At 36.0% G+C, this 13,129-nt stretch overlaps 1 protein-coding gene across 2 annotated transcripts in view; it reads right to left on the reverse strand.

Moving 5' to 3' along the window:
• BANK1 (B cell scaffold protein with ankyrin repeats 1) overlaps window positions 1-13,129 on the reverse strand; it is a 152,688-nt gene that overhangs the window by 98,372 nt on the left and 41,187 nt on the right. For both annotated transcript variants that reach the window (XM_075090733.1, XM_075090732.1), the window contains exons 4-7: window positions 11,007-11,155; window positions 9,717-9,855; window positions 7,514-7,656; window positions 1,039-1,159 (exon numbers count right to left, since the gene is read on the reverse strand). In XM_075090733.1, coding sequence (XP_074946834.1) covers window positions 1,039-1,159; window positions 7,514-7,656; window positions 9,717-9,855; window positions 11,007-11,155 — 552 coding nt within the window. The remainder of the gene's footprint in view (window positions 1-1,038; window positions 1,160-7,513; window positions 7,657-9,716; window positions 9,856-11,006; window positions 11,156-13,129) is intronic.

Raw genomic sequence — 13,129 nt, forward strand, 5'->3', positions numbered from 1 at the left:
CATCATCAAAGAAACCTTACTGAAAAGCAAAGGAAGCATGGTAGCGATCACAGTAGAGCTACCTTCAAAACTTGTTATATTTGGTTATGAGAAGTAAGCGCTACATTGTACTTGATTGTAGTGAGCTCATTTTCTCTCAAAACCATAGTCCAGGTACATAAAACAGGAGTCAAGCAACAACTCAAACATGTATTTCTTAATTATTTCAGAAGGGAAACGCATGTTCTTGGCTTTTGTTTTTCCTCAGAAGTTTCTAAGAAAAGCTGAGGTCTAACACACACCTGAAATAACATAACAACGATGCTTTCATAACACAAGCTAAATAATCATACTCTTGGTTTACTGCAAACCAATTTGGATCCTTAATAAGTGGTTAATGAATTCAACCAGAACCCTCCATTTCGTCCTAAACAGTAGCTTCTGTTGATACACTACTGAACTGTGCAAATAGTGTGTATACTTTACAGACAAATTCTATTTTAACTCACTGGGATGCTTTTTTAAAAAATTAAATATAATATCATTATCATTTGGCTAGAAGTACTGGAAACTATTAAGTGCATAGGTACTAAAATAAATGGAGAAGTTCTAGTGCTGTTCTAAGTTCAAAAAGCATCCATTCTCTTCAGATAGTGAAATTTCTGATTTTCTTTTTATGTTACCAAACTTTGAAAAAGTGAATTTTAAATTGTATTGCAGAGAGCAATTAGTAAAAAAAAATATAATGCACAGGGATTTCTTCATGTCTTCTATTGCCCATTTTCTCTGTAAGCATAAATTTGCTCAGCTGTAAAGCTGACAATTTGCAGTTAATCCAAAGCTGATCAAACATCCAGACAAGTATAAATACACAGTATAGAGTTATGAAGTAATGAGTTACAGAATTCTTTTTCCCATTTTTCCTAGTTAGGGTGTCTTTATTGTGGATTCCTCCATTTCACTAGGGGCTTTAAATACTTAAAGATTGTCTTATTAACATTTATAAGTAATAACCATAGCATCAGTAATAAAAATCAATGCATACAAGAAATGACTCACTACCTTGTTGATGGCACCTCTCTTCACTTTGGAATGGGCTGAATTCGTAAGAAGATATTTTGCTTTTCAATAACAAAGTCATAATGTTGTCCAGCTTCTCAACAGAAGAAAATTTAAAAGCCTGTTTAAAAGAAAAAAAAAGAAAAAAAAAATAATTTAAAAATTAGTGCATTTGTTGCATATGTATTTTTAACTTTATCTTTAGAGTGCTGGTGAATCAAGTTACTCAAAACAGTATTATTACAGACTCACTCCTACTAAGAGCAGCATAGTTTTGGAAAGCTGCAGAAGAGAATCTAATATAGAAGGATCATGATAACACAATCCAATTGAAGAAAAACTGGTATTATAACTTATGAAGTTCAGCCATGACTAAAAACTTCTGGATGAAGGGTAAAGACAGGAATATTTGTGTTTATCAAACTCTCGATTTAGCTACAACAATGCAGTGTAATAACCAGGAACTGTTCTGACAGATGCGAGGTGTCAATAAATCCAAGGTCTTACTACAGCAGTAATTCAGGATGAGTTTAAAGACTACAGTAGCTCTCTGTTACCCAAAACCTTTACGTTAAGACTGCGTAATTTGCTAGGTAGGAAACTGCCTCAGTTCCATCAGCCAAGGCATAACACTGCTGACAGATTAAGAAACTGACAGCAATCAGTTAGATTTGCTTCCTACTAAATACATAGTCTTTAGACAAGGGAAATCCTCACTGACTGCCATGAGATCTTTTTTTGCCTGCCTTTTTCTGGAGAGAAGGCCAAGATCTATTCCTAATGACTCTCGAGGTAGTCATAATTGAGTGTTTCTTTGCTTGGTGTGACAAGAGAAGCATGACTACAGAAATTTGAACAGTATGTATATTTCATACTGAGTACTACTGTGCTAGTTCAGTCTGTGCTGCACCGGACACCAAAAGGAGCTCAGCCACAGCAGAGAATCGCTCAGGAAGAGTTGGTTTACTCTGTTCAGATGTCAGCAGCCCTACGTTGAAGTTTGCCTTCCCATAGCTGAACCATTTCTGGTCAAGACAATTCTGGGGTCACTAACGGAATATCTGCAGACACACTTAGCATATAAATTTAAAAAGAAACTCTGTGACTGACATGTTGAGGAGAAAAGGACAGAGGGGTCTACTGATGAAACATGAAGTTTAATTCCTGAGGCTGTTAAGAGTGAATAAGAAAATAAGTGTAACATGATCAGAAAACGTTGAATATGCAGGCAAGATATAATTTAAATCTAAGTCCTACCCAGAATTAGAAGACAAGTTTGTGCAGGTAGGAGTTACCAATAACATATGATTGTTTATTTTCCCCATAATTAATACTGGCCCTTCCAATATTGATTATGATACATAAAAGCCATTATATTTAGTGACTTGTGACTTATTTCTTTCCATAATTCACCCCTTCTGTACTGTCACATTACATTCTCTGTATTTGTTATTCAATAGTTATGAATACATAATTTAGTTCTCAATAAGCATTAAAAAAAAAAAAAGACTCCACCTAGGAAAAAAAAAATCTTTAAGGCTTGTTCTAGGATAAAGATCTATCCACAGTATCAGACTAACAGTGGGAATTGAGAAGGAATATGCAAAACCTCCCAAACGTCTATCAACACCCCCCATTAACATGAATGTTTAAAATTAACATTAACATTACGTTTAAAAATTAAGAGGAATAATATTACTAGTTTCCTAACTGAATTTTATTCTCTCTTATTCCAAGTAGGTCTTCTTAGATATGGTATCATCGTTGGTACTACCTTAATAGACTTCAATGTAGAGTAGGATAAAATAAGTAATAACACAGGAACTAGCTCAGATTAGTGTATATGCAGATACTGTGCCATGAGGCGGCCCAAAACACTGGTATTCACTGAAGCAACTGCAATACAGAAATTCCACTATATAGAGAATAAACATATAGGTGGGCTTCTAGACCAACCGAACCCGAAGTAATATTTTTAATTTCCATTTAAAATGGCAGAGACACCCCTTAGACATTTTGCTACCTATCTAGCCATCTCTGTTCAAAAGAAAACAAACAAACAAAAAACACCCCAACAACACCTGCCCCTTATCATCTGTCCTGAAATGCTCGAGGAGCAATTTCAGACAGAATCCATTTCAGACTGTCTTATATATCAAAGCCAAATAAACACCCTACAGTCTCTTTTCAGCAAGCATTCAGGGTAATCTTGCCTACAAATCTCTGCTTTTTAATACGAGCTAAGGCAGGAACCCTTCCTTCTCCCTTTCATTCAGGGAGAAATCGAGGAGAGGAGTACCTTAAGAGTGTATAGCGCTTACTTTGCACTCAGACAAACAAATTTACATGGGATAAAACAATGTTTCACAATCCAAGATAAAGCAAGTTCTTGAAATAAGAAAAGTGCACCACTTCAGGAACTTGCAGCAAAATTTTCAAGGACATAAACAGTTACCTGACCTCACCACACCAGGCTAGCTCAGTTTTTACAAGCTGCTGAAACAGAAGTTAGACTGTCTGATCTTCCAAAGGGACAGATTAAATTAGAGTTAAATTTCTCATGCATTATCAGGCCTGCCTTCCAATGACCAGCCTATCCATTTCTATAATTTCCAAGTCAGGCGCAATACACTTCTGACACAGAGTTATCAGTGCAATTTGCTTCAAGTTTTCCACCTCAAATTTTTTCTCTTACTCCAGGGATCTGAAATCTGAAGCAATGATTTAGCAAGTTATCTTGCTAACTAAACCATAACGAGTAGCTTTGTTCTGCTACTCGACAGCAGAGACATAGTTCGAAAATCTGGTTTAGTTACTTTAAAAAAAAAAAAAGTCTATTTAATGCCTTGTCTCACATACAGGAGGGACAGTTCCAATACTTATGTGAGGATAATAGAAGAAATAACAGTGAAACAGAACTCGCAATAAGACCGCTCTGCACTACCCAGCTCCATACCAACATCAGGTCACCTCCCTGAAGAAGGAATTCAATTTAGATACTGCCCATTCCTGCTCCAGAGCACTCACAGACTAAGTATTCTGCATTTACGTATTTTGATGTACTCTACACAGGTTTCTATAGGCCCATGAAATCTTCCTAAGAAATCACACCAAAACTATGCAGCCAAAGTTCATGCTGAAGCTTCACCAAAGCCAACAGAAGTAGAACTTTAAATAAAGTTAAGCACACTGCAAGGGAGCACCGAGCCCACATTTTTTTCTGAATAAAGATTTAAAACATGGCCAAAAAAAAAAGTAAAAGCATTATCTCCCCGTGTCCTTGCAGGCAAGTTCTTCTTTCCAGGAGCCACTCAGAATTAAGTTAGTGAGTTTGTAGGCAATTCTTCCCATGCCCTCTGCAGCACAGCCAGCTGCTCTCTGCTCCACCCTTCAGTCTTGGTCCTTCTGCAAGTGCTACTACCTGCCCCAGAGCTCATCACCAGCAGCATAAACATATCAAGATCAGTAACAAGGATATGACCTTAGTTTCAATTTTTTTTTTTTTTTGAAAATCTGAGAAATCTGTACCAGGAAACCCCAACACTAAGTAACTGAATCAGTAGTTGTATTTGGTAGAAAGTCTGAAAGAAAAATCAATACAGCATGTAAATCCAGCAGAATGTTGAAAAGTTGACAAAAAGTAAAAAGTGAAATATGAAAAGTTTAATTATGAATTATAAGAACCTTAAAATCAGTCTGTACACCAGGTTGCTGTAAGAACACAAACACCCTAAGAGAGTTTCATTAATGCAGAATTATATGAGAGTGAGAGAACCAAAAAATCCACGGCCTTTAGCCAATGCCCACCCACATATATTCTGATAGCAAGTTCATTCAGCATTATGATTCAGTTATTATCATCCCAACTCTTCCTACTTTACTATAAAATATCAAGGTTTTTTCTTTCAAAACTTTTGCAAAGAAACTTATTTCATTTTTTACTCTATTTCCTTACATTTTATATATTTATTTGGTTGTTTAAAATGTCTTGCTAATGTTGGTAAACGCTTTTTAAATTCAGACAAATTTGGAACATAGAAAATGACAATCTATCAGATTTGACAAAGAATTTAATCCAAACACATGATCTGTAAAAATCTTAGAATAGATTTAATCTAAAATATAGCTAGTGTTAATCTCTAATTCCTCTCCGAAAAGAAGAATGAGTAAGTACAGCAGTACCATACTTTGTTGGTCTCCCACTAAGATATATGAACGGACCTGACCAGCAGTAAATGGGTAACTCTAAGCCTATTTCTTGGGTTTTGTTTCTCTCTTTGGTTTTATTGGAAGACAAAGTGGAGAAGGGGACAATAATCTCAACGACGACAGCATCTCAAAGTAGCTGGAAGGGTAGGCAACAGAATATACAATACAATGAAAGCATTTTACCAAAACATTGTCTTTGGTATGCTTTACTGTAGCAATTTGCTTTCATCACAGAATTTTAATAAGGAGATACTCCTCAGATTGGAAGCATTTGTGAAAATCTTGAACTTTTCTTTGAACCACAGAGTGATATTACTTTGATCAATAATTGCTGTAAGCTTTTCTATTTTACTTTAATTTTGTTTTCCATTGTGTTTGATTGTTACTTTGCATAGATAAACTGCTGTTGCCCCAGGATACTTTTGCAAATAAGCTGATAGTCTCAAAGGTTTTAATTATCCTGGTTAAAAAAAAAGTTGTTACTACTACCCCTGCTATTTGATGGGAATTCTAATTAGTATCAAGTCTGTTTTGTTTTTCCTTGTGTGAACATATTTTAAAAGATCAAGTTAAATTGTGTTCTGTAAATTGCATCTTTATGATGTATCTTATTGCCATTAAATCAGGTTTACATGAGAGCTTAAAGTATTTTAAAAGTTTGTGGAAATAGTTAGCTACCTAGGTAGTTAGTGCACCTCACTCTGTGGCCCAGCAAGTACCATTAAATATGATGACAAATCTTCCAACACATATGTATGCTTACGAAAGAACTGCCATTAGCATGCTTTCCCACAGAGCAGGCATGATATTGTGTGCATTGTAAAACTTACCTGACCATAAAAATTATCTCAGCATTAATTTTTTAGTTGCCAAAACAAAAAAATTAAGAGCAGGCAGTGTCTCCTCATTTAAACCCTTGCTTATTATCCAGATTAGTAAAGGTGAGGATATTGTTAAGCATACCTGATAGTCATAACACTACAGCTGTATTTACTGGTGTAAACTACTGCACTGCACAGAATTCTTTTTGCATTTGAATATAATTTGAATTACATGTGTCTTACTAAATATTAGTCATGCTGGTTAAACGCAGGGTCAAACTCCTGAATAACACAAATAAACCTCCAGTGGAAATACCAGGTGTGTTGTAGGTATCGAGGTTACCATGTTAATTATAACTTTTTAAATCATTATGACTCACTTCTTATGCATAAAATTTTAAATTAAAACTGTTAGAAGCTTCCTTCGATTCCCTTCAAAATACAGGCTAAAGAATGATGGATACTATAAAGATTTTATACTTGTACTTAGAGTTGCAGTATTTTTCTTGTGCAACAGACTGTTAGAAGTGACTTGTACTTGGACGGAATCTACCCCCATCCTTAACAGAAGGCTAATAATGCAATACATCATTTTTTTATTAATCCTTTTGTTATGAGTGTAATGCCTTAGGTGGTAGATAAGGTAGATTTGTCACAGGAAAATGAGACTGTCTGCACTGGAAACACAGACTATTATTTTTGTTCTGGCTTTGCAATTACAATATAGACTTCATGACAAGTCTGCTTGGGCTACCCACCATTCAACAAACGATACTTGAGATTCTGTCCTTTCTTAATAGATGCTTTCTTTTCTTATTATATTGTATGTGCCATTGGCAAAGGGCATGCTGCAGAGCACTGCAGCCTGCTGTGCTGATTTGAAACCCAGCTCAAAACCTGAACTCTTCTAAATATATGCAAAGAATCTGCATGGCAACCAGCAAACCACATGAATGATAATTCAGCAGCTGTAAATGGACTCTATATGAATAGGAACCTACTGTCTTCCATACAAGCTATGCCAGAAAAATTCTGTTTGCTGGTGAATGAATAATAATCCTCCAAATACAATGTGATTTAAGATTACTTGCTTCTATTGGTTTTAGAACATACTAAAAAGAAGACTTTAAACAGAGAGGGATATCCCTACTGTTCGTTATTACTTTCATCCTCTGTAATGCAGGATGTTGTTCATTAGGCATATATAGCACAAAGGAGGTATATATCACTCTCTAAACAAAAACAAAAAAGAGAGACAATTTGTTTTCACTTGCCTGATTTGCTTACAGCTAGACACCTCAAAGACAGGCCTCTGTAATCTTAAGCCTGTTATTGAGCCATTACTCATTTCTGTTCAATCAAAAGATTGTGTATTATCTCTTAGCTCATATAGGCACTTATATTCTATTTTTTTTTTTTAATTAAAAATGCAGAAGTCAACTTACCTGACAAGTGAAAGCTATTGGATCAGCCACTTTCTTAAAACTGTGCTCAATCTCCTCTAGTGCAGTATAGTACTCAATCTGTGCTGTGGTCTTAATGACTCCCCCACAGTAGACATTTATATATACAGGGCCAGCAGGAAAATCTTATAAAACACAAATTAGAACAGTAGCTGAAAATATTTCACAGTCCCAGACCAGAGGGCTCAGGGAATGAGTAAAAGAAAAGGAAAATATCACAGGAAACACAGAGTAGATGAATTGGATTTGTATTTCATAGACGGTTCAGTGTAGTCATTTTTTCATCCAGGTCTTTCAGTCTAACATTAAAAAGTTGACAGAAGAAAATACATAGCTGTAAACCTGTATAAAACAAAGCTATTGTATAGCTGCACGTTAGAAAGGAGATGAAAACAGTATGCTTCAAATTTCCAACTTCCCTTTGATAGACTGATGACCTACAATCAGCTCCCTTATGCCTACAAATTAAGGAAAAGTTCATTTATTACAAATAGTGGAATTGCTCTTCATCTTTTGAAACATTTTTCTTAATTGCAGGCAAGGTTCTCAAAATTGGATTTGAACTAGGCTGCAGAAATTGCAGTATAATTACTTCCATTCCAGTTGTTTACCTAGTAAAAGCAAAGGAAAGAGGCATTTGTACAGACTGCTACTTAAGTATGACTTGCTCTGTTTATGCAGCATGAGCCCTCTTTATGAGCACAGTTTATAATTCATTAGTATTCATTGTGCCAGGCATCCTGCTGTACCATACCAGCACTAGCGTGGTTTTCTTAAAATCCTAATTCTGCCCACCAAAGAGTGATAAAAATGGGCAATCCTGAAAGTGGAGAAGAGGCCCAAAACCCTAAATTAATAGAACATAAACTTAAAACACTTAAGTGGGAATGCCCAAATGTTTGTTGGGGTTTTTGGTGGTTTTTTTTATTTGTTTGTTTTGTTTTTAAAACACTTTTTACTTATAATATCAGATCAGCTGGACCCTTATTAGAAAAGGGTACTCCCAAACTTCCAACTTTTCCAGATTTGGAACAGAAAAAAGCCTACAGAGAGAAGTATTAAATAAAAATGACACAAGAAACAAAATTAAACTTGAGCTGCAGCTCTCTGCCAAATTTTTCATGATATTTCATTTACTGTTCATATTTTATTTCTTCATCCACTACAGAAACCTTCCTGTGATCAACAATGTTCTCGCAGAATAATTCTGGAAGAATCTTTTACGATCTGTGAATGAGGATTTCAGCTTTCCTCCTCTGAAATCCAGTTACAGATGAAAGTTTCCTGTTGGTCATGTACTTTCCAATCAGGACTGACTCTAAAAACAAACTCTCTGCACCATCATAGTGATAAAGAACTCTCAGACCATATGTGGCTTTCACCTCAGGACAGTGTTCAGGAGGAAAATCAGGCCACAGAATTACCCAAACACAGCTCCAAGAAGCCACTGTTGAAAACCGCAGCCGATACATATATATTTCTTCCTATCTAATGTTGTACTGCAATAGTTTTAGAATAAAATATTATATAAGTTCCTTTGGGAATTCACAGCATGCAGTGCAGTAGCAAGCTTCACTCTGAGTACTTAGGTGAAAAATTTTTAATTCTTAACTCACATAAAGTGACTGGGGTTAGGTGTGGCCCTTAAATCTGCACAGATCTCCTAAGAGAAACTGTTGTGCACTAGTTGAAACTGTTGGCAAATAGTTACGGATGGAGCAGTTGAAAAAATCATTAGAAACTAGCAGAGCTGTGTGATACAGAGAAATGGCATGGACATGAACAAAGAAAAGAAATTATTTCCTGTGTCAGCAAGAATTATAGAGGAGTATAACCAAATTTACTGCATTAAACATAAAATGAAACATTTTAGTAATACAGTAATAAGAAAGTAGTATTAGCTTTGCATTTTATGGCAGTGATTTTGAAGAATGTTAATCCGTGACTAATCAATGCCATTTTAGGACTGCCACCTGCCATTTAACCACACAAAACCAATCTAACAGAACCTAGTTTCCCATAAATCACAAGGCCTCACTTTTCTGCATTATTAATAAACCTCTGTGTGCAAAAAACATGTACAGGAAACACCTACAGAATAGTGGGAAGTGAATCTACTTATCAGAAAAAGTGAAGGGAGTCCAAAATTTTCTATTTACTTAAAGGTAAAGAATGTTTTTCTTACCTAAGGCTTTCATGTACTTGACCTTCTTATTCCAAGAGGGTGGCTGTATCCTAATTCGTTGATTATCTGCTATGAATTCAATTTCTAAAGTTTCATCACCTATTTCATCTTTCAACAAAATGAATATCTCACCAGGGTTCTATAAAATTAAAATATGTTCCCATTAGTCCTTCAGAAAATTATACTGGAAGTGTAAAAGGCAAATGCAAAAAACCCATAAGTTGGAAGGAAAGTTCCTTTACTAACAGCTTCATACAAAAAAAACATAATACCAAAACATGATGCCATCTCAGTATTATCATATAGTATTTTACTGACATAAATGACACAATTAATGTAGTATTTTAATTTCAGCTTACCTAACAATATTTTAAAACAGTATTTTAAATGCGTTTTCTAAGGCTATTCTACTCTATAGTCTAGAAGAATTACATTCAGCCTAAGAAGAAGAACCTAAAATACTTTAGACCCACTTAAACTCTTACAGTGAACTGATAGTAAAGTAAGACAGAAGCATCAGGTAGCATGAGACAATACCCCTCTACTGCCTCCTGAACCAAAGGGAATGTTACTTCCTTGGAACTGTACTAATCTCAGCAATGAAATAATGAGTGTAAGTCATCTTTGAAAGACAGATAGCAAGCAAGATATGTGACATTCCACGCACACCGCAACCTTCATATATGACCGTGGCCATTCACTTATATAAAGGAATGCAGTGCTGGATATTGTACTTCCTCTGTTTACATTTTCACATATTTTCTCACAGCAGGTCTGATTAAAAACAAACACATATGAACATTTGTGTCCATCGTGTATGCATACCGATATGTACGTATAAATATTTGTGATTTAATTTAAAAATCAGACAAGGTATATGCTCACGCAAGCACTTTTGTAACTCCTGGTATGGGCACACATGCATATACCTGTATACCCCATTATGGATTCTTGCCAAGAGACACTCTGCATCTCTCAGGAAGTTCCTGACTACATGCTCCCTCTAAACTACAAGGTCCACGTGACAGTAGTAGACAGGTGCCAAATAATTCTAATAGAGATAAAATCCCTCAGAGGCTGTCTCAAAACTTTTATTTGCAAATCTTTGGGCTGCAGGGTGGACGTGACACAAAGGCAAAATAAATCCCATTGCAGTCTTGAAGCACTCTCATTTTGGCCCCGTATATGCTATTTGCTTTCATAACTGTCATAGTATGAATGAGATTGCAGCAGGAAGAGGAGAAGAACGTTGACTGTTATCCCAAAGATTTTAGCATCCAAAAACCTTACCTCACATGATATTCTTCCTGGAAGCACCAAAATCGACTGCTTGTTAGTTTCTAATGTTTCAGAAAGTACCTCTGTTTTGAAACTGAGGTCTGTTTTTTCTGATGCTCCCCTGACATCTGACAAGTTCACATCAGAGCTAGCCTGGTGATCTGAAATAAATAATGTGGAATGAGGACGCTGTTAATAATTCCAGAACGACAAAACATGACGTGGTTTCCAACATATTACTCATATGGCATTTGGAGTCACATTAAGGGCACCACATGAAAGCCTGACAAAATTCCTTTTTGTGTAAATGTGGTGAGGTTTCCCCCTTTGATAAAGAGCTTGCCTCTGAAGTTCTGATCATGCAGCCTTTATTTATATGAGCAGGTTCTTCTCATATGCTTCATCTTACTAAAGTCAAAAGGGACACGGCCTTTAGGCCAAAGTCGTCATGACCAACAAGGTCACAGAGATCAGCTGGTTTTGTAATCTCAGAAGAACAAACTCTCCTACACTGGGATAAACTGGGGTTTTTATTGCTCTTACTTTCCCTATATGTAAACAAGACATGCTAAATGTCTACAATGTCAGCCCACCTGTCCACAGGAAGGATTTATGTGACGGCAGTGATACCTATGAACAGGAAACTATGACAGTAGATGCAGATTTTCTTGACACAGACTACATAGTCTTTGCCTTCCTTCATGGAAAAAATGATGGACTGAAGGCATACATTTTTGTGTAGGATATTCTGGGTTTGGAAATGCTGTGCCAATCATACAGATAGCTTGCAACCACTTTCTTTTCTGTTTTGCTGTACCAGTAAAGGCCCAAAAGCAAAAGTGAATCCTTCACCAAATCACAGAATTTTAATGAGGAAATATAAAAGAACTGACAACTGCGTCTGCAGAGCTCTGACTAAGCCTGTATTTTAGAAAAGCTATTCTTCACACCTGCTACTTCTCAGCTGTATCATTACTACTGCTTTCCAGACACTCTATTACCCTGTACAAAATGCTCTTGCCACCCATCTCAAAGGACTGCCGCAGCTCTTCATCATGCAGGATTACCCAGTGTATTGCAGTCACCGACTTAGATTAATGATATAATTCCAAACAACTCAGAGTTAAAAAATCTTGACTAGCTGGTGAGAAAATATCCTGAGACAACAACAGTATCTTGTATTACTGTAAATTATGGAAGACTCACAATCAATTACATTCAATGACACAACTTTTCAGGCACATCTTTTCCTCTTAAATGGATATAGAATATTAATATAAATTAGTGATGGGCAGAATACAGAACAGTAGCAATTTGGCTTTGCTCAAACAAGTACAACAGCCATTTTGAGTTTTTTCCAGAAGCGCCCAAGTGACTGAGGTACACAAACCACGTAGTGCTCCTAAGTGGCACAGAACTCTTTCCATTCAGCATCAGTATTGATAATTTACAATTAGTTTTCTCACTTCTTGCTTGCCTTTATTTCCCCCATATGTACCAGTTTGTCTGATACAGAATGTTCCCCTTCCTTACTAACCTTGCCTTTCTTAAGAAGACATAGATTTAATAAACTTCTATAATAAATGTGCCTGCTAAGTAAAGTTATGCCAGGGACTGTAGTACAGAAATTTGGGTATGCTCTGTCTGATGTAGAATATTTTCTTCCCCAGAGATGTGCGTTGATTGTTAGAGAGGTCTCAGGAAAAAAAAGAAAAAAAATTGAAAAACAAACCCAAAAAAACCCTAGTATCATTTATCCATGTTTCACTGAGGAAGCTAAAGGTTCTCTGAACACCTAAGGTGGACAGGTTCAGTGTTCATCACCAGCTAGTAGAATCTCCCCAGCCTAGTCCTGCTTATATTCTCATGCCTTTAAGGCAAACTAATTCTTAATTTAAGCTCTGAATTCAGTACAGATTGGTAAAATTACACTGAACCTATGTATAGGCATACTTGAATCAAAGTTGTTTTAATCCCATTTGCTTTAGTTTATTTTGGAAGTTAAATAAGCTACACTGAACAAAGGCTATTTTGATTCTGAATTAGAATCTACTCACAGTTCAACACAGTTTAACTAATCCAGGTTAAAAAGTAAGTACAATTTCTCTGATTAGCACTGTGAAGACCAGACTTTA

The sequence above is a fragment of the Phalacrocorax aristotelis genome, chromosome 4, assembly GCF_949628215.1.
Source record: "Phalacrocorax aristotelis chromosome 4, bGulAri2.1, whole genome shotgun sequence".
In the NCBI taxonomy this organism is placed as follows: domain Eukaryota; kingdom Metazoa; phylum Chordata; class Aves; order Suliformes; family Phalacrocoracidae; genus Phalacrocorax; species Phalacrocorax aristotelis.